This window comes from Aulostomus chinensis, chromosome 24 (genome assembly GCF_037954235.1).
Source record: "Aulostomus chinensis isolate RoL2024-O1b breed Wild chromosome 24, RoL_Achi_v1.0, whole genome shotgun sequence".
Classification (NCBI taxonomy): domain Eukaryota; kingdom Metazoa; phylum Chordata; class Actinopteri; order Syngnathiformes; family Aulostomidae; genus Aulostomus; species Aulostomus chinensis.
In genome coordinates, this window is record NC_141343.1 from 6,973,028 (window position 1) to 6,994,310 (window position 21,283).

The following is a 21,283-nucleotide window of genomic DNA, read 5'->3' on the forward strand; positions in this document are numbered from 1 at the left end:
GTATGTATATATATACATATATATACATGTATGTATATATATACATATATATACATGTATGTATATATATATACATATATATACATGTATGTATATATATACATATATATATGTGTATATATATATATATGGGTATATATATATGTATATATATATATATGTATATATATATATATATATGTATATATATATATATATATATATATATATATATATATATATATATATATATATATATATATATATATATATATATACATACATGTATATATGTGTATATAGAACAGCAACAGAATTGCCCCCCACATATTCTGATTATCGGAGCTCGACCAATACTAGAAATGGGTATGAACATTAGGGGGTTAAAAAAACTAAAAACAAAAACAAATCAAGTTCATATTCTTTTTGCAATCAGCCCAAAACTTCTTGACAGTAGGATATTTCACAGTTAAAGAAATAAACTTAGACTGATCTCCATGGCAGCGTATCAGCCGAGCCAGTATCGGTCACTCTGATGCATCGGTCGGCTTCTGTAGCAAGAAAGTGCCACTACAGACATGGAAACACACGCAGACAGAGTGGGTTACTACTAACTACACTCTTTATTGCAGTATTGTGCGTGCTGGCTCAGTATCACAGTATTCTACGTTGCTCGTAACACCTGTGAAAAGGCCTCTCGACAGGATACTCATGAATGCTTAAATTAGCTTCAGTGATAGTATGACTCATCGCCGTCTTACGAATTCTAGTGAGCTTTAGTCACTCTGAGCTTCTGCTAACGCACCTTAGCAGGTAAGATTAAGACACCAAAACACAAAAGCTCAAACACACTCGTGTTTGTGTGTTTTCCAGCTTGTGAAACAATGCCAGGCCACGCTGGAGGCCGGCAGAGTCTACTGCCAGACCAGCAGGAGCTTCGTCAGCGGCCTCAAAGATCTGGGACATCACTGCGCCGGCGACAGCATGATGGAGGTGAGACGAGCGAGACCGAGATACCTCTCACCAAGGAGATATTTATACACTCAGATGTACTGCTACACTGTAAAAGTACCACTCAGCCTGTGTCAAGTCAATCCATGTCCACGGAAGGATTTTAGAGCGCTGATCTAATCGAAGACGTCTCTTCTGCAGGAGTGTTTGGACAAATTTTCCCAAAAACTGTCTCTTATTTTGGAGGCCCAAGTGGTGAGTCATGTATTTTATATCAGCGGCAGTATGTGGTCATGCGTCCCCCCCCCCCGAAAACACACACACACACACACAAACATATGTCATTACTGTCTTCTTTTTCAGGAGGTGATTGAGTTTACACAGAAGTCTGTCAAGACAAAGCTACAGAACTTTGTGAAAGAGTGAGTGGCCCACTTTTACCATTTAATCAGTTTCAGGAGGAAATGACGTCTGAAAACCATTAGCATTGACAAATTCTCCTCCTCCTCCCCCTCCTCCTCCTCATCATCCTCATACTGTGTCTCGCAATCCGCTGTTATTAGTGGGAATGATGTGGTTGATGAGTCAAGAGAGACGAGACTGCCGCTTAATAACAAACAGAAAGGAAAAAAGCTGAGGCTGTGTTAAATTTATGCAAAGTAGTACATACCAACTGCATGTACCCTCAAACTGACCAAAACTTTCTTAAGAAACTAAATCCTGCTACTGACAATACATAAAACAACTTATTCTCAGAAAAAACAAAACAAAACGTGTACGCATTGACCAACAAATTGCTAAACCAAAAAGTATGCGGTTGTCTTTGCAGGCCAAACTCCATTATAAAAAATGCTGATTTTCCATCGTCTTTGACAGATCTGCTTCAGAATTAAATGGCTTCTTCCTTGACCAACAATCTGCCCCTTAACAATTTTTGGGAAATTCAGCTGGATATTTGTTTTTTTTTTTTGTGTGTGTGTAACAAACCTTGAAAGACCGAAAACAAACAAACAAACAAAAATCTCCACGCCAAAAGTAAAAAATGAGTCAGAATTACTGATCATGAAGGTATGGCCGACAAGGATTCTCAAATCTCAGTTATGTATGAAAAAGGATATACTATAGCAGTACTAACACCCCCCCCCCCCCATCCCTGTACTACTATCCTCCAGAGATGTACGACGGTTCAAAGACGTGCGCAAGGAGTTTGAGCGTAGCAGCGAATGCCTGGAGGGGGCGCTGGCGAGGAACGCTCAGGCCCCCCGTGGGAAAGCTCACGAGGTGGAGGAGGCGAGCAACGGCCTGCTAAATGCGCGCAAGGCCTTCAGGTCTGGGGCCCTGGACTACGTCCTGGAGGTGAGGAAGTACCGTGAATACATGCGTGTTGTACTTTCACATCTCATTTTGTGCTAAAGTACATTTAAAATCCTTTTTTTTTGTTTTGTTACAATAGTCTAGTGTCCACTTTAACAACATATGTGAGGAAACATGTTACAATCCAAGTTTCCATCAAGCTCAACAACACCGTGAAAACCCGTCCAAGCTCTGATGGAAAACTAGCATCCAGCATGTCTGATTATAGCTGTTCTCTGGCTGTTGTGAATGATAACAGGCTTCCTCTGCGCTTCTCTCCAGACTTGTGGTCGTTGCTCTCAGAGGTTTGAGCTGTTGTTTGGTCCTGGAAACACAAACAGCTTCTCTAACTGCCGCTTCCTTTTGTTTCAGATTAATGTCATCGAGGCCAAGAGGAAGACTGACATTCTGATGGCAGTGAGTTCACACTGGCCTATTTACAGTTCTTAAAGCAATACTTCACCCCAAAAGTGTTGTTGTTGTTGTTGTTGCCTTTAAAGCTCTAAGGAATCAATGTTAAGATCACAAGGATGGTTTTTTATCGGGTTTTTTTGTCCTTCCTTCATCACTTCTTCAGGACTCCAGAATGCAGGAAAAGCCAGCCACGCTAGCATGAAGCTAACAGCTAACCAAAGCTACAGTAGCTACAGGTTGTAGTTTGTTTTTAGCTGAAATCAAATTATTTGTGGATGGCAGAGCTTAGAACTTGATAAAGAAGTAGTAGATTAAAACGGATGATGCACTTAAGAGTTCGTTTGGGCATTTTTTGTTTTGTTTTGTTGCCGTAGCCGTTGTTAGCCATAATTTATCATGAGCTCTGAGCTAAATATACGTGGCTAGTTCTTTCTACATTCTGGAGTCACAAAGAAGAGCCATGTACGAGTTTCAGCTGCTTCTGAAAGTTCTTGTTTTTGCACACATGTTGAATTGTTGCATTTGTGTAAGACATTTTGGTAGAAAATGTTGACTTCTTTTAAATTTGGGCTTCCTTTTAGATGTTGTCACTGATGGACGCCCAGGCCCAGTTGTTCCAACATGGCCACCAGTCACTGTCGGAACTGGAGGACTACCGACGGAAACTTAGCGAAGAGGTAATTATATGTTAGCGTTTGCACCCAAGGGTCCACCGAGATGATTTTCTGGCGCTTCCAAAATCAGACAATCATCTTCTTGGAGCATTCTGACAGATTTAGCCAGTGATGAAGGGTTGTAAGTAGATGCTGATTGGACACAAAAGCAGCTCAAGTGTACAGGAACTTGATTGATAAAAACACCCTGTTGAATCAGGATGGATGTTTGATACATTGAGTATAAAAACGTTTCGTGCAATAAATTACAAATGTCTTCATCGTCCCGGGGGCGGGGTAGAAGAGTCACAAGATGACATCACACTGGTATTGTGACAGGAACAAATGAGCAACAACAGGAAATATTTCACATGGCTGTGTGTGTGTGTGTGTGTGTGTGTGTGTGTGTGTGTGTGTGTGTGTGTGTGTGTGTGTGTGTGTGTGTGTGTGTGCGTGTGAGAGAGAGAGAGAGAGAACCCTGCACATCAGCAGTATTAAAAGAGAATTACATGAAAAGAATTCCAAGCAGGAAATGAATTTGTCAGCGTTTACTGGCCAAATCAAACCATAACAAACTTCTGTCTGTTTCAACAGGAAATGTTGAGAAGGGTGAGAGGGACAGACACTGAGGAAGAATAATACATTAAGCTTTTTCTTCTTTTTTTTTTTTTAAACAAGAAGGCGTTGTTTGTCCCTTTGGGACAGGATGTGGGAAGAAGTTCTGCACTTCCTAATTCCTGTTTCCTGAGAAGAGAAGACTGCGGGAGGGATAAACTTCCTTTATCATGTTTATTTTTCTTCTCATTCACTAAAAGAATCTAATAGACTTTCGAGGAAAGGAAAAGGAAAGTGGGGAAAGTTGTTCATTTGTCTATTGCAGCGCTAGAATAAACCAGAATTAAAAGAACAGGAAGAGAGAAATGTTTGGTTCGTGCAAACTTCTTCCTGAGAATTTGAAAACAACTCTTAAATGTTGCTGTTCCACGTCTGGGTTCAGTCTTTGGTCCGATTGTCACCTAATACATTTCATCGAACTTCCATTAAGCTCCAGTGTTGGTATTTCGCCTGCAGGAGGGTCCTGATGTGACAAATCAATGCTTAAATCATCAGTTTGGCAGAGCTAAAACCACAAATCATTTAATAAATGACTTGATTGTACATGGAGCATTTCAGCTGTTAATTTCCGCTGTTCACCCAGAAGACAAAGGAGTCAGTGTTTACGTGCGTTTTTCTTTTTTTTAACAGCACACTCAGTTCGTCCTGAACTCTGCCAGGGAGAAGAGGGACATGGAGCAAAGACATGCTGCCATCAAGAAGAAGGTGGACACTGTCAAAACGCTGATCCTTCCAAAAAGTTACAAAAATCAGACCTCTTCAAGATCAATTTCCGCTTAATCTTTCACATCTGCGTTTCTGGACGATCCGCAGGATATTTCGTACGATGACTCAATCATTGATGGCAACACTGACGCTGCTAATGGAATCGCCATGGAAGGCTACCTGTACAAGAGAGCCAGCAACGCCTTTAAGACCTGGAGCAGGTGCCGTTTGTCTCCGTCTGACCAAGAACATTCCAGAATATTGAATGTAGTTGGTAAATTTCTTCTTTCTCCACCTCAGGCGCTGGTTTTCAGTTCAGAAAAATCAGCTGGTGTATCAGAAGAAATTCAAGGTACATTATAAACAATCGTTCTTAAAAATGCATTCGCTTTTCGAATGAGAAATATTGTCGTGCAGTTGTGTGCCTGTCACAGTGACTTCGACCTTGACCGCCAGAATCTTTTCGGGTCATTCTCAAGCCGCAGTTGATGTTTGCGCCCGAAATTCCCTCTAAAGGTTCGAGAGATATCCTAATCATGAGGTCACAGTGACCTTTGACCACCAAGATATTTTCAGTTAATCCTTTGTCCCGGTGGACGCCTGCGCCAAATTTGGAAGAAATTCACTCAAAGCGTTCCAGAGATTTAAGTGTCGAGTTAAGGTGACGGTGACCTGTTAACCACCAAAATATGACGTTCATCCGTGCATCCCAGTGGACGTTTGTGTCGAAGCCGAAGAAATTCCGTAAAGGGAATCGCATATCGGACTAGAGTAGCCAAATGTATACATATGTGGAAACTCAAATGTGCTGACACGTGTGTCGGTGTTTCTGATCTGCATCACCATCAGGACCAGCCCACCGTTGTGGTGGAGGACTTGCGTCTCTGCACCGTCAAGCCCAGCACTGAAAATGAGAGACGATTCTGCTTTGAAGTGGTGTCACCGTCAAAGTGAGTGTGAACGCATTCAGGAGGTCGTGCCTACGTGTCTGAGAGGTGTTGTGGAGAGCACTGACTAGACGAGCTGGGCTCTGAAGAACCCGAGTGTGATCGTACCTGTGTGTTTTCTTGGTTTGTGTAGGTGCTGTTTGCTGCAGGCCGACTCAGAAAGACAGCAGCAAGCGTGGATCAGCGCCGTCCAGAACAGCATCGCCTCGGCTTTCCAGGAGTGCAGAGAAGACGTACACAGCCCGGTGAGAACGCGCGCCTGCCCCCGTTCTCGAAAAGTCGAAACAGATGAGATACAGAAGTGGTTGTTTCTACGTTTCCGCTTTTGTGTCATTAGAGGCCACGATGCAGCTCCGTGTCAGCGAGCACTTTAGCGGGAGGAGTCGTGGATCAGGAGAAAGAGGGAGTCAAGGCTCTGGACGAAGTTCAGGCCATCCCAGGGAACCGGCAGTGCTGCGACTGTGGAGAACCAGGTCCAGACTGGGCCTCTATCAACCTGGGCATCACACTCTGCATCATCTGCTCTGGGATACACAGGTATACACACACACACACACACACACACACACACACACACACACACACACGTTTTGAGGCTGAGCTTCAATAGTTTCCCTCTCTAACAGGAGTCTGGGGGTCCATTTCTCTAAAGTGCGTTCGCTCACTCTTGATTCCTGGGAGCCCGAGCTGGTCAAGGTACTTTAACCCTTTAAATTCATCATTAGCCAAGGTGATAAATCTGTGTTTTAATGCTTTTGAATCTCTTTTCTTGCTGCAGTTGATGCGCGAGTTAGGCAACACAATAATCAACAGGATCTACGAGGCTCGGATTGATGAGATCACCATCAAGAAGCCCCACCCCTCCAGTCCCAGGTACAAACACAATCAAAGATTTAAGTTTTCGCCGGAGTCGGCCAGTGACAACAGCTGTATGTCGTCTTCTGTTCTTGGCCAAAAATAACCCCGGTGATGTCATCGCTCAGCTTGCTAAGAAACGACTCATTTTGCCAGACGGAGAAAAACACCCTGCTCGCACACAATAACAAGATGTAGCTTCACCCCGTCACTGAAACAGCTCGGCTTCTCACAGACAGCAGAGCGTCACTCATCTGTACTCAACACCTGGTTCTACTCTCACCGATCCCCCACCAGACACACCCACTCCCACACAAACGCTCCAACATATTAGGATATAAATTTTGAAGCATTTCATTAAAAGAACAATAATGAAAGATTGAACAAAAAAAACAAAAAAAAAAGACCATGCAAGCAACAACAACAAAAAAAGTTTTACGGCTCATTCTCGCTCTTTTTTTAATGGAAGATTTTTGTGGATTTAACTCCCGTTTTGGAGTAAAAAACAGAAAAACAAACACCTTGCTCCTGCTAGAATGGATATTGGATTGATTTAGACTTGAAGCCATGTAATGTTTGAGTAGGAGACGAAGGGCCTCTGTCCCAAAAGATAAATGATATGCAAAAAAGGGGCGAACATTTTTGATCATTCTTGAGCTAACGTTTAACCTACTGGCTTCCACGCAAGTATTTATACTGACTGAATCCATGAGGAAATCATAATGTCGTCAGACAGGAGGACGAGAGTCAGAGAGACCAACTTCTCACATTTGCATGACTGTGCTAATGCGGTTCATGTGCACGATGGCGAAGAACAAATCAAGGGTTTGCTCAAATTTGGGGTAAAATTCACAAAAACATCCATTTTTCTGAAGGTTTGCGATACTTTTCAACAGAAAAATGACTGTTGTGTAGAAGTCAGGATGCGGGATGCATTTGGCTTTAATGTATTTATTTCAATCATGGGGGGGGTGACTACACAAGCAGAAAATGTTCCATCATTTTTTTTTTTTTTGGAACTGCGAATTAAAAGGTCTCTTCCTCATGCTGTTGTATGAAGAAGCTGAATGTCGACTTCCCCGCCGCCGCCGCCGCCGCCGCCGCCGCTCTGTTTTAAACGGAACTGAACCTGCAAATGGTGGGCAGATTGACTCACTTGTGAAAACGTACGAGTGAATATCAGCTGACAAGTTCTAAAACTGTAACCTGAGCAAAGATTTGTGTGCTTGACAAGCGATCACCCCCCCTTAACACACACACACACACTTCTCTACTTCCTCTTCTCTCAGTTGAGTGGCAGCTGACAAGAAGTGCCACAGGTATGCATTACACAGATGGTTCCTGTGGCGTGTCTGAAAATAACCCCCGTGCTTTCTGCAACACGAGCTCACCGTCTTGTCCTGTCTGACTTTACGTTGCTGCGATAAATCCTCTTTGTGCTTTTTTGCAAGCATGGAATTGAATGCATGTTTAAAGCTGTAGGAAGCTCGCGTGCGCTGTGAATGCTAAAGAAGCTTCTTTGAGTTGATTTTAGAGACTGTCACACATTCTTATCTCATTGCTGTAGCAAATGAAGCTAAACGTGTACCACCACGCCGCCATGACTCACAAAATGGCGCCCTCTCTCGTATTGGTTGACATTTCTATCACCTAGAGGAGACAAGGAGTCTTGGATCAGGTCAAAGTACGTGGAGAAGAAGTTTATCCACAAGTTGCCTGAGACCGGTAGGAACCCCCTGCTGAGACGATCCAGCGCCAGGAGGAACCGCGCGGCCACACAGGACCGAACCGCACAAAGACCGCCGCTGAAACCCAAACCCAATCGAGCCACTCTGCCTCGAGCCATGGGTAAGCCCCTGACCCTGAACCAGGACTGTTGCATGAGCAGTCACAGGAGAGGTATGTGGTTTTGCTGAGCAGCAGCAACCTCTGCTGGAAGAAGCTGTAAACTACAGAACATTCGAATCTGTGAAAATGGGAATTAGCAGAGTACCACGCTCCTGACAGGATTGAAAAAGGGAAGTAACAGATTTTGGCTGGGACAGAAACAAACATTCATCTCAACGCACATTTTTAAATCCACATCAGATATAAACAACAACACAGTGACAGAAAGTCACAAATGTAGACAAAGAACTGCTGGCTACTTTGAGAGTTAATCAGGTCATTTAAACTGAAAGCCAGCTGAGCCAAGTCAGATAACACAACTTGATTAATTCACAATGGCAGTTTACAAACAAACGATCTATCCTGGCTAATGTTTTACCACGAGGTTCTCCTGTGACGTACTTCCTGATTCTAGCTAATCTCATTACTGCAACAATCAGTCTGGACCCAAAGCAAATCTATGCGTGCTAAAATGAAGTTGCTAACAGTTAGCATTACACCAAACAGGGACTAGCTAGGTACAGGTCTCGTCTTTCTCTTAGTAGCTTCTTCCATGAAGATTCTCTTCTTTCTTTTTCCACCCGACAGTGTCTGAACTGAAAATTCCCCTGAGCTAGCTTGTACCTGAAAGCAGCAGGTAGCACTGGTGGGAGATGTTGCCAGGACAAACCAGTAAATGTCTCACTCTCTCCCTCCTCAGGACTGAGCCCCTCCGACCCTCCCCAAAAGAACACCGACGTTCATAAAGGTGATTTAAAACGCACTCAAACGCAAAGCCAAGATCTGCAAACCAGCTCTAGAACACAAGTTTACCCTCTGAAAACCTCAGATATGAACGAGGACGACGAGGATCTGAGCGGCCTTCATCCCGGGGCGCTGCTGTACCGTTCTGCAGCCTTGCAGAACTTCCCTGTCATGGCTGATGCTTTGGCCCACGGAGCTGACGTCAACTGGGTCAACGTGTCCGAAGAGTCCAGCACGCCGCTGATCCAGGCTGTCTCAGCGGTGAGGAGAACCGCCGCGCTATCCCTCCTCTTTAGTCCATCATGTCAGAACTGATTTTCATTGAGTTTTGGATTTTTCCAAAAATTTCCAGTGGCACATAAGCTAAACCAAAGAACCGAAAGAAAACATCGGGTGACGCCATGTGGTCAATATGTACGTGTGTTTCTGGTGCTTCCTGATCAGAACGCCCTGGCAGCCTGTGAGTTCCTGCTGCAGAACGGCGCCAATGTCAACCAGGTTGACAATAACGGGAGAGGACCCCTGCATCACGCCACTATCCTGGGTCACACTGGGTACGCACACACACACACACACACACACACACACACACACACACACACACACACACACATCGATAGTACAGGCAGGAAATCCAGAGGACAGACAGGAAGAACATCAAGAAAACGTTGGTTCTAACATGTCAGACCTGTTCCACTGGCACTGTGAAGGAACACGACTAGACTGGTGAGGTGCTTCCGTATCACTTGCATGATTTGATTGCCTTATTAGGGAAATTAAATTTCTTGTTTTCTTATGTGTGGAAGTCCGTAAGTGAAAATGACAATGAAGGATATTTCTACTCTTGCGCCCCCCTCCCCGCTAACAAATTGACCATAACTTCCTAACGGTTTCCATTTTTAAGACCTGATGAAATCCTGCAGCCTGCATCGGCTGCAGTGCCCTGACGCATTATGAAGCTAAGTGACATCAGACTACGAGCCAAGAGCAGGCCTTCGCATCCTTCAGTGTGAAGGTTTTAAAAAGATCCAACCACATGGACCACATTTGTGGATGTGGATGGCACCATTGGAAGAACTCATCAAAGTGGAAATAAAAATTTTTAAAAAGTGTAATTTCCTGTTGCCACCAGGTGGCGCTACGACTATCCACTCAAAAACAAACAGACAAAAGGCCAGGTTACATTTTGGAAACAAGTCAACGCAGATCACATGTAACTGTCATGGTCTACATTGACACACCAGAGATGAGTCCAGATCTTTACAACAGCTGGGAGTCCCTAGTATGGCTCTACACCTAAGTTGTGTGTTCCAGATTGGTGTGTCTCTTCTTGAAGCGTGGGGCGGACTATAACGCCAGAGACAAGAACCAGAAAGACCCCATAACCATCGCTGTGGACAATGCCAACGCTGACATTGTCACTCTGTAAGTGTTTGAGACGGTAGAAACCCGATGGTGTGAAAACCAGATTCTTCTAACGGCTCTCTCACTGTCCTCCAGGTTGCGGATCGCCAAGATGAACAAGGAGATGCGGGAGATGGACGAGGCATTTGGCCAATCAGGTCACTCCGGGGGGCAGGGATCTGGGGGTTTATTAAGCGGGACAGGAAGTGGGCTGGGCCACACAAGGAAGAGCCTTCAGGCTTTAAAGAACCACATAAGCGGCTGGGCTCTGGGAGCGCAAAACGATAAGTGGGAATAGAAAGTTTTCATTTGCAAGCACAGGGGAGGGACATTTTGATTTACCCAGCAAAAAGTCTTTTGGATTCCAGTAAACATGTATAATATTGAAGTCATATTTGTGTATTTTGCCTTTCACGTACTCACAAAAAGGGGTCTTATTTTCCACAAAGATGTTTTTCTCCCTCAAGTATAACTTCTTTGTGAATCCAGAGTGCAGAAAGGGCAAACAATGTAAACTTAGCTTGAAGCTAGTGACGGCTAACAACTGCTACAGCCCCCCCCCCCCCAAAAAAACAGTAATAATGCCTCAAAATAAAAACTGATAACTTTGTCAGTTTTGCTGTTTTGTTGCTGTAGCTGTTGTGAACAGTCACCTAACGCTAAATAAGCTAATTATAGCTTCAAGCTAAACCTACCTGGCTAGCTCTTCACATGCTGAAGACACCTTTTTTTTTTTTCCCTGAGGCCAAAAAAAAAAACCCAAACAAAAAAACCCCCCAAACAAACCCAAAAACCTACACATTTTGGGTGAAGTATCACTTTACAATGAAAAAAGGAAACCTAGTAAAACCTTGTTCCAGTAAACGAGAAGTGAGTTAAGTAGAACACAGGGTACTTGAGGAGAACAGAGTTCTCAAGGACAGTTATTGATCGCTGCACACATGAAAAATGCCTTGCGTAACAAATGGAACTGTTAACAAATGCTGTGAGAAACATCCTTCCTTCTTCAGGGGTCCACGTTGCACTTTTGAAACACACACTTAACCTGCACTTTAAAAACAAAAAAAAACAAAAAAATCTCACGAAACCTAAAAAGAAGCCAAACCTTTCCGACAGAGACTGGTGGGTGTTGATGTTGCGCAAGGTTTATATAATTGTAAATGTGGTAGACCTGCAGATCCGTATGTGATATGTTGTATATTTGGGATTATGAACAGTATGTACAGATCATTTTGTATTTAAGTGTATGTGTAAGGCTAAACCCAGTATTTGCAGTTTTCTCTTCCTATTCTGTGAATAGTGATATGGTTTTCGACTGTTCCGTTTGAATTTATCTGAATTTTTGGCCGCAGACCTCCAGCTTAAATTCAACTGCAGGTTTTTGTTTGCGTTCTGTCCTTCTGCGCCAGCTGCTTCGTGTCACGGTCGACCTCCGGGTCGGCCTCGTGATACTCGTGCAAGGTTGTGTTCCGTTCACAGCACGTAAAGGAACGGAGGAACGCTTTTGTTGTTGTTGTTGTCTTGTTTGTTTGCTTGATAATAAATGTCTACTGCTGGTCAGGATTTGACTTCTTGTTGTGCTTTGTCACTGTGTCCCGCTGAGATGTCCAGCTGGTCTCAACTGCTTGCGCAGTGTGCCACCTGCCGCGAACGCAGGTAAAACGCATGTGCGCACGCTCTTTTTTTTTTTGTGTGTGTGCGTTTTGGTTGCACGCTTGTCGCTTTAGGCCCAAAAATCCGCCCACCAGAATGGAATGTGCCCTCTGAAATCTCTTCTCTGGTCTGCTGTAGGTGATGAAACGTACCACGACATCTTCAGAGATTTCTCCCACATGGCTTCAAACAACCCAGAGAAGCTGAAACGCCGCAGCGCAGACCCCAAAATGTAACCAGCTGCAACTTTGGCCCTTTAAAACTTGACGTTATGTAGAAAACATGACACATGGCTACCCTGGCTACCTGCCACGTGTTGGGTCAGAGCTCAGCTGGGTTGTTGACTTCAGAGGGGATAAACGAAGCGAACAGTGAATTCTTTGTACCAACACGTCAGAGCAGAACAATGGTGCGGAAACACTGGAGCAGCTTTATGAGAGTAGCCTGAGGTGTCGGGCAGAAGGTAACAACGTGAAGTCGGGTTCTGGGTTTTTGTGTTCCTCCACCTTTTTCCTATTGACGTATGTAAGCGTTAAGAGTTGCTGTTACATTTCATGCCCTCCAGAAAATTGTAAACAGTTTTAAACGTAAGGTGTTTATTTCTGATGTCCAAAATAAAGAACATCAGGTACTTTCTGTAATGATTCAATAAAATACAGCATAAAAATAACAGAGTCTTCAAACGCCCACATGTAAATTTGGAGATTTGGGAGCACGTTTATGTCTGTCTGCCTGCAGAGGGCAGCATTTAGTCTTCCTACCAGCATGATGAAGCTTCTCATGTCAACCCATGACTAAACAAGAGTGGCCCTAGAGAGCCCAGAGTGGCCGTGATGTACATGTTGTTCCCTCAACTTATTTGTTTTGAGGCTGCAAGATACAAGGTATGCAAGGCTGTAAAATATAACATTTTTTGAAGCCACTAGACGTAATTTATTCTCTAGAAATTAGTCACAAGATACAAATTGTTCTTTCACTTCTATTTAGTATAGTAACAAACTGTATAAAATTATTAAATTGAGGGAACTGGTTATATCTCATGGTCATAAATTCATTTACTTGAGGGAACAAGTTATATACTTACTTACTTACTTATTTATTTATTTATTTATTTATTAGGGCCTCAAAATATACAAGGATGAAAAAAAATACTGTTGGCTTTTCTGACGCTACCAGATAAACCCTGTTCAAAAAACATAGGACTTACTTGCGGGAACAACTAAGATTTTATGGCAACAAATTAATTAAGTTGAGGGAACAAATTACATTGTGGCATCAAAATATCTACTGAAGGAAAGCAATTGTGGGCATGGAGCTTCTTTATAGCGTTAAGCCTGGTGGTCACAAGATAGAAATATTAAAATAACTAGTGGGAACAACTAATGGAGAAACGAAGAAAACCTCCTTCGTGGAGGTTATAACACACAAAAACATTGCACATTTGTTGTTGTTGTTTGTTTGTTTGTTTTTGGATCAAGTACAAAATATATTTAAAACCTGAGTGGAAGTTTTAAGACTCGTAGTGTTGTAGCTTTAAATCAGGCAGTGGGTTGTCAGGAAGATTCTTCACTCCAGCTCCGTTACTGAAACTCTCCTGCTCAGTCGCTATCAGTAAGCTAACGTTATATATTTCACACTGACATCAGTTAGCTAGGAACCAGCAGCTCATTGGTTGTGTTTGTTTGCCATTATCTACACATACACAGTCTTGGTTTATGGTTTACAAAATAGCTTATGAAAATAAAACTATGGCAGCATCAGAAAAGGCACTTGAGAGGGTACTCTAGCCCTGAGAGAAGACCAGTGCTAGGGTTAGCTGTGAAGAAGAGAAGTCTCCTTGAAGCAGAAGGTCCAAACCTTCAACTTTCAGGAAGCTTTGGTTGTCACTTCTTTGTGCATAATGATCATTCCGCTCCTTTATGGTTCTCGTCGGAGGGTAAATTATTCATCCGTTCCGACTCGGGCTGAAGGCCTTCGCTTTTGTTCTGGATGGAGCATCTTGGAGGGGACGGTGGATCGGTGCGGGAGAAGTAGTGAGGCAAAGTGGCCATGGTCAAGGTGCCGAGAATGACGAAAGACCCCGCTACCATGAAGGAGGCTAAGTAGCTGCCTGTGACGTCCTTCAGAAGCCCTTAACAAACAGAACACACTAGATGTTACATCTGTAGAAAAAAAAAATTCAAGTCAGGAGAGGGAAGATGTGCGTGTGTGTGTAGGCCAACCAGGAAGCTAGCATAGCCGCGGCTTCCCTCAAACAAAAGCTAGTGGTATTTCTACGATTCATTTGGATAACTTGTCAAAAAAACACAGGTGAACAAATTTTTCAAAAGCAAAGTACTCTTCACATGTGAAGACCACTTTTATTATGTTGGAAGCATAAATGAAAAAGCTAAAGGTGCAAAGCTAACGCGAGCCTGTAAACTAGCAGTTTTCAAAGCCAAAGATAGCGGGCCTCCACTTTGACAAAGCTTGGAATGAGGTGCTTCCTTTTACGCCTCCTTACATTAAATGTAGTTGTTTCTAGATGCCGTTAACATTATTATGTAATTGAATCCCACAGACAGAGGACTAGTTAGGGATTGCTAGCTGAATATGGCTGTTGTACATACTTAAGAGAAATGCATGAAACCGGATCGTCCTGGGTTACATACATGGTTCTGAATGTGTGAAAGAAGGGAAACAGAAAAATTCCTCCAAAACAACTTTATCTGCTCTACAAAATTAAAAACATTAGACACTCCAACCAGTAGAGGGCAGCAGCTATGTAGATTTATATCACAATGGGTCTGATTCAAATATTCTAAAACTTCAGTAGCTTGACTAAATACGTGTATAAGTTGGATTTATGGTGGGGGGGGGGGGACTTGTTTGGGGTTTAGTTACTCTTTTATGCAAGAACACCATAAATTCTTTAACCTCCATTGTGCCAGGTTGGGGTGGGTATACGAAAGAAACAAACACAGTCAGGTGGACCAAGATCACTCTGATTAATGTTTGACTACTTTAGGTTCCAGTGTGAGAACTTACTGACTAATTTAGGTCACTTTAGGAAACAACTGTTTAACCAAAACTACTAAGCCAGGTCTTACTTTTTGATTTCTAAAAATCTCGTACCTGACAGAGGGGTCCCCAGTAGTCCTGCACCGCTCTCGATCATCTGCAGAAGGCCGAGACCTCCCATCATCCGCTCCACGCCGGTAACCATCGGCACCACGGCGAAGACCAGTGACGTCAACGCGCCTGAGCAGAAGCCGTAGAGCAGGCTGACCACCACCAAGGCGGTGTAGGACCCGGACAAGGAGCTGACGGGTAGAAGCATGATGAAGAGCCCAGCCAGCGTCGTCCACAAGCTCAGTAAATGGATCAGCCGAAAGTGACGCAGGTCGGAGAACCAGCCAGATACGATGCGGCCTAAGATGTCCGTGGCACCGGCAGCTGACATGACGAAGGCAGCTTGGTACTCTGAGAAGCCGGCTTGTCGGCTGTGGGCCACCAGGTGGAAATACGGTACGAAGTACCCGACGTTAAGAAGAGTGATGGCCATGGTGTAGGTGAGGTAAGGCCTCTCACAGAGAAGAGACAGCTCCAGGTAGGACGAGACTCGCCGCAGCGCAGCAGAACATGAAGACTTTGACTCAGAATCCACCTGAACAGGAGGAGAACACTGAGAACAGATTCCACTGCTGTACACGTAAAAGCGACGAAATGATTTGTCCGCACCTTTGCTGGAATTTTAGATCGTTTCTGTGGACGGATAAGAGCCCCGCAGGCTATGATGTTAAGGCTAAGACCCCCTAGAATCAGCAAAGCCCCACGCCAAGCGTACAGCTCCACCAACAGCTGGAAGAGTGGGTTGAAGGCGAAGGAGGAGATGCCGATGCTGGAGAACGCTAGGCCTAATGCCAAGGTGCGGTGCCGAGTGAAGTTAGCCATGACTGTAGCCACCATGGGTGTGAAGACGAGCCCCCAACCAAACCCTGGAGGAAGGGCGTAGCACGTGAGCAACAACAAAAAAAAGTCTGGTCCAGTCAACTCAAATGTTTTCTACCTGAAATGATTCCCATAGTGAGGTAGAGGTGGACTAGGCAGGTGGCCTGTGAGGCCAGTATGAGGCCAAGTCCAGCAAGGCAGCCTCCTGTCATCACCACCAAGCGGGTGTTGTACGCATTGCACAGCGCAGCTGCCAGCGGACCTGCGGGACAAACACACACGTCTCTATGAGGCAAAACTGGAGAAGCGTTCGTCACTGCAGCTGTAATAAACAAGACTCATACTTGAGTGACTCACTGAAGAACTGCTGCGCCGCCAGGCCCGTGGACGAGATCCAGGAGATGGCCTGAGCGCTCTCCTCAAAGTACTGGACAAACTCCACAAAGAAGATGCCCAGGCCACGCATTAGGCCAAAGACCAGGCTGGTGCTGACAAACAGGGCCCCCACCAGAACCCAGCCCCAGCCTCCGTCTGGACCTTGGACATCATCTCTCTCGGCTTTGGCTTTGAGGCTAGTCATGACTGCAGCGACAAAGCATGAAAAACCAAAAAAATATGACTCAGCAGATTGAGAGTTTGGAGGAGAGTCGGTGACACGGAGGCCTCGTGTCGTTCGACGCTGTGGGAGGTAATCATTAACTCCACGCTGGCCAATGAATTTCACAGTTCCGCCATTTAAGTGGGACAAGGCTGCTGAACAAGTTGCCCTTTGTTTGAGCACAAGATACAGGTGAGAGTTGACCTTTGACCCCTGATTCTTTGCAGCTCAGCCGTGAAACAACATTTGTGCATCCAAAACTGACAGATAACAAATGGGTGCAGTCAACAACTTTTGGATTTTTACATTCGTGACAGTGATCAATTCTGCTGGGAAGCCGAAGGTCTACATTTTTCATGTCTTTTTTTTAACACGACACTTTTAAATTCAATTTAAAAATCAGCCTGTTTACGCAGAAAACCCTCTAATTTTAGGTTATTTCGTTGTTTCTCTGGTCCAAGTAGTTAATGTTTCCTTTTCTGTAACCAACGAGTGTTAAATAGGACACTTGACCACATTTACACCATCATGCAAATATATGTTGGACAATTTACACGGTCCCCAATGATTTACTACCAGTGGTGAACCATTCAGGGTTTCTCAACCACTGGCCTCGGACCTATGACTGGTTCACTTTTTGACAGAGTCATTATTTCTTGTAAAAAAAAAAAAAATATATATATATATATATATATATATATATCTGTGTAAAATAAGTACATATCCAAACCATATGAAGCTTATGAAACATTCAAATTATTTGTTCTACAAAATCTGTCTTCAAACACCATCGGTGTTAACAAGCGAACTACAATGTACAAGTTTAACATTCTGTTTTAAACCCCGGTTACTTTTATCATATTTATTTAATTACATGGTTCCCATCTTTAAAAGAGTGTTGTTGTTTTTTTAATGACCTGTTAAAAGTAGGCGGGGCATCTCAAAGGTTAAGATCCCCAGCTTAAGTTCCCTCTAACGGCCCATTTGAAACTCATAAAAACACATTTGTGCTGCGATGCTACAGCGTTCTAATTAATCTTCAACCACTTTCAGTGTTGCCGACAGCAACAAGCTCGTCACATGACGCCTCATTTCACCCTCGGAGACTAAAACAAAAACAAAAAAAAAGGAGTTGCTGCAGGAGGAACAGATATCAGCTGCTTCTTCACCAACTATCATGAGAGCATGTTTAGCTCCCTCCCCTTGCTCAACCTGAGCTGCAGCGCCAAGGTTCCCGCTTCCCTTCCTGAAGCCTCGCTGCTCACGTCCAGGCTCCAGGAATTACAGGAAGCTGACAGACGACTGAGGCGTAGCAAAGACTGGAACCGGTTCGGCCGTTCTGCTGCAAACCTGAAATTACCTGTGAGAGGAGGAGGTCGGAGCAGGACAAGAAGGTTCTCAAGTTAACAAAAGGGCTGCCAATAGGGAGAACTGCTACCTTTTTTTTAAATTAATGACATTTCTCCTATAAAACTTTTTTTTTGGGGAGGGGGGGGGGGGGGGCTTTAACGATCAAGTATTTATCGTCCACAACTCTTTCATCAACTAATTGCTTCGGTTAGCGAAAACATTTACTCACGCCGTGAATTACCGCATCTGTAACTGTCGGCGGTGTTTTATTTAGGATGTTCTGAGTGACAAACAGCTGGAGAAGAAACAGCTGGGAGATCAGACGTTGTGGTTTTCTTCCGTCTAAATCTGGAGGAAGATCTTCGTTTCTACAGCGACGCCCACAACTCTTGATCATGTGACGTCAGCTTCCACTTTTGAAGAAGTAAAAAAATAAAAAATAAAAATGACGTAGCGCTGCGGTTTCAGGTTGGACTCAGGAAACCTGATGTAACGCTATCAGCTGATATCGGCCATTTTGAAACTGATGTGACCGGTAAGTAAACTAGGCCGACTTTCAGTCATTCGTTTTTTCAAAAGATGATCAAAATGTGTTTGTTTGTTTTAATTCACTAGTTTTACATGTGTTTTTTCCAATATGCACATAACATGAATTTCATAGTTACTTGTTTTGGTCACGTTCATGTTGACATGAGCAAATCTCGGTGACAGCAGGAAGGTCGGCATCCATCCTGATGTCCAAACTGGCGCATCACCTGGTTCGGCATCCCAAAAACATTTGATCCTGACGGTCCAGAATCTGACCCACAACACTAGCAAGCAACATTTGTCTGCTACCCCTCTCGCCTTGCTATGCAGCTGGGGGAAAGGTCAGGCGGTACATGGAGGTCAAAGGTCATTCCTACAGTTCCTACAGGGAGAAAGCACCCAGCTCAGCGGATTAAAACCAACTTAACAACTGTTCTACGTCACATCCTCGCTCCTAACTTGAATTCCTTCTTTTGTTTGCGGGAGATGTTCAGGTCACTGCTCGGTTCACAGGTCAAAAACAAGACTTATTAAAACACGCCAGGAAAAACCATTCAACCTCATGTTGGGAGGCTAGACTCGAGGGGTGTGTAGAGGTTGTAGTCTTACCGCAAACGCCAGGGTGTGTGTGTGAGCACCTGCTGCTCCTGCTGGGCTCCTCTCATGGTCTCAGGGTCGGGGACAGGTCTGCGGACCGCAGCAAACACTGGAAACTCTCCATGTGGGAATTATTGTTCCGCTGCGCATGCGCCCTGGTTGTCCTTACCAGCTGCAATGAAAGCGAAAACAAAAGAGAAAATTCAATTAACAGCGACAATACAACACGCGTGACGTGTCGCCATGGGTTTTTGGTTTGAACTCACAATTATGTGCGATAATTGTGGAAGCTTCAACGGAAATCGGCGACGTAATTATTAATTATTAACCGTTACAAAGCCTCCTGGTAACGTTACTCAGGACCAGCCGGACGCTGCTCGACACAGATATCCCGTATGATCGCGCTCACCCGGCGACCGCGTCCGTCCAGCTCCCTCCGGGGCAGCATGTGTTCGAACGTCACCTCACAAAACAACCACCAGCTGACCGCGGGAGTGCCGCCGAGAGCCGCAGGCGAAAAGTTCAACCGTCGCCACAGAGACGGTCCGCGCCTGCGCACTTCTAACGACGCGACATCCAGAAATAACCAGCCAACGTGACATAACTTCATCAGGAATTCAATCTTTTTATTATTATTATTATTTATCACGTCGGCAGAAAACAAGTCAGCAAAGGAGTATAACGCCTTTGACAACAGTCGTTAAAAGAAGTGGTCGTGGCTTCCGGAGTCACCTGTCGTTGTTACCTTGAGGACACGCCCACCGCAAGAAACTCCCGCTTGACACAGCGGCCATGTTGCCGTTTCCCACCGTTTTCTTGTATTTATATCATCTACGAGGTCATTGGGGTCATAGGTAGGGAGAGATAATCAAGGGGATAAGAAACAGCGAGCTACGGTGGGTTAAAATTTAGATTAGCAATGTTATTGTGATATTATTATTTATAAGAAAATGTGCCATGTTAAAGAATAATTCTGGGTGGGAATTTTTCAAAATAATTTTTTCATGACCTTTCTAGTCATTTATTTCTAATTTTCTGTCTTCTATTGTGAGTTTTCCACTAATCTTCATGATTGTCTTGGTAATGTGTGTGTGTGTGTGTGTGTGTGTGTGTGCGTGCGCGTGGGCCAGTTGAGTTTAGCCTGTTCCTTTCCATAGGCTGGCATGGCTCAGAGGTACACTGGTCGTCTAGCAACCGAAGGGTTGCTGGTTCGATCCTCAGTTCCCCCGCTGACCATGTCAATGTACCCTTGAGCAAGGTACTGAACCCCTAAATGCTCCTGATGTACTGGTGACCCGTCCAGGGTGAACCCAGCCTCTCGCCCAATGTCAGCCGGGATAGGCTCCACCCCCATGACCCTTAAACGGTGTAGAAGATGGATGGATGGTTCTTTTCCATCGTCTGCAGGCTCCCCTCCTGTAATGTGTGGCTTTTTAGTTTCAACATCTCACTCGGCTCATTTTCTTTAGCATATTAGCAAGAAAACAGCAAAACCACATCTCGATCTATTTTTGAGTGTTTGTTTTATCAGCTGCTACGTTTTGAATTCCCCGAACACGATCACTGCACCTGCTTCAGCTTCCTCATCACCTCATGTTGGTGTCATTTCCTCACACACGCACAAACATCATTTTTAGTTGTTTTTTTTTTCCTTTTTTAGCATTCTTTGTATTTTTTTTTTTTTTTTTTAGCCTGCCTTAAAACAACACTACACATTGAAAGACTTCCTCATTCTCAAAACTACTGCAAACATTCCTTCAGTAATCACCGGTGCGAGTAGAAGGAAGAAATTTAGTTCTCATTCTGTATGAAATTACAAATAATGCAAAAGGCGGTGAGCAGCTTCATGAGGGTCCGCAGTTCAAACACTAGAGGGAGACCACACAACACCCCCCCCCCCCCCAGGAGAAGTTTCAGTGCAAGTTACAGTATTTATTGCTGTTTAATGTGGTAATAAACGCTGTTAATTCTGGCATGTATGGTGGTTAAAAGCATTTTATTGTAGTTTTTTTTTGCTGGATTTGCCAATCAGCTCCAACATTCAAACTTTGTATAAATATCCATAACATTTTCCTGCTCCCAAATAAAATATAATTCTAAAAGTGAGATTTTTATTTAAA

General features: G+C 44.0%; 2 protein-coding genes across 11 annotated transcripts in view; one reads left to right on the forward strand and one right to left on the reverse strand.

Moving 5' to 3' along the window:
* Positions 1-12,830, forward strand: part of acap1 (ArfGAP with coiled-coil, ankyrin repeat and PH domains 1) — an 18,531-nt gene extending 5,701 nt beyond the window's left edge. Inside the window, exons 3-23 of one of the 2 annotated variants that reach the window (XM_086197957.1) lie at positions 853-972; positions 1,132-1,185; positions 1,294-1,352; positions 2,103-2,286; positions 2,656-2,700; positions 3,279-3,374; positions 4,596-4,670; positions 4,779-4,891; positions 4,971-5,022; positions 5,520-5,620; positions 5,751-5,862; positions 5,955-6,154; positions 6,244-6,313; positions 6,396-6,490; positions 8,127-8,320; positions 9,060-9,107; positions 9,189-9,364; positions 9,548-9,657; positions 10,418-10,528; positions 10,604-10,665; positions 12,299-12,830. In XM_086197957.1, coding sequence (XP_086054083.1) covers positions 853-972; positions 1,132-1,185; positions 1,294-1,352; positions 2,103-2,286; positions 2,656-2,700; positions 3,279-3,374; positions 4,596-4,670; positions 4,779-4,891; positions 4,971-5,022; positions 5,520-5,620; positions 5,751-5,862; positions 5,955-6,154; positions 6,244-6,313; positions 6,396-6,490; positions 8,127-8,320; positions 9,060-9,107; positions 9,189-9,364; positions 9,548-9,657; positions 10,418-10,528; positions 10,604-10,665; positions 12,299-12,396 — 2,175 coding nt within the window. In that variant the 3' untranslated portion in view covers positions 12,397-12,830. Of the gene's footprint in view, positions 1-852; positions 973-1,131; positions 1,186-1,293; positions 1,353-2,102; positions 2,287-2,655; positions 2,701-3,278; positions 3,375-4,595; positions 4,671-4,778; positions 4,892-4,970; positions 5,023-5,519; positions 5,621-5,750; positions 5,863-5,954; positions 6,155-6,243; positions 6,314-6,395; positions 6,491-8,126; positions 8,321-9,059; positions 9,108-9,188; positions 9,365-9,547; positions 9,658-10,417; positions 10,529-10,603; positions 12,076-12,298 lie in introns of those variants that run through there. The other variant, XM_086197956.1, reaches the window with a different exon arrangement.
* Positions 12,721-19,727, reverse strand: slc16a13 (solute carrier family 16 member 13). Of its 9 annotated transcripts, XM_086197964.1 has the most exons (10): positions 19,430-19,722; positions 19,176-19,335; positions 18,704-18,948; positions 18,268-18,451; positions 17,901-18,048; positions 16,448-16,672; positions 16,209-16,352; positions 15,881-16,137; positions 15,275-15,806; positions 12,721-14,291 (listed from the first exon to the last, which is right to left on the reverse strand). In XM_086197964.1, the coding sequence occupies exons 6-10, from the start codon at positions 16,668-16,670 to the stop codon at positions 14,065-14,067; spliced, it is 1,383 nt and encodes a 460-aa protein (XP_086054090.1). In that variant the 5' UTR covers positions 16,671-16,672; positions 17,901-18,048; positions 18,268-18,451; positions 18,704-18,948; positions 19,176-19,335; positions 19,430-19,722; the 3' UTR covers positions 12,721-14,064. The 9 variants fall into 9 exon arrangements, with proteins under 9 accessions (XP_086054090.1, XP_086054093.1, XP_086054089.1 ...); XM_086197967.1 differs by having other exon boundaries at positions 18,268-18,948; positions 19,205-19,335; XM_086197963.1 differs by having other exon boundaries at positions 18,268-18,939.
* Positions 19,728-21,283: the final 1,556 nt, after the last annotated feature.

Bases quoted from the DNA above. Each gene is read 5' to 3' on its own strand.
- slc16a13 (XM_086197971.1), bottom strand. From the start codon at position 16,670: ATGACTAGCCTCAAAGCCAAAGCCGAGAGAGATGATGTCCAAGGTCCA. The intron at 16,138-16,208 runs GTAGAAAACATT...CCCTTCCTCCAG, and splicing joins CACTATGGGAATCATTTCAG to GGTTTGGTTGGGGGCTCGTC. The intron at 14,292-15,274 runs GTACGAGATTTT...CTGTTTGTTAAG, and splicing joins ACTGGGGACCCCTCTGTCAG to GGCTTCTGAAGGACGTCACA.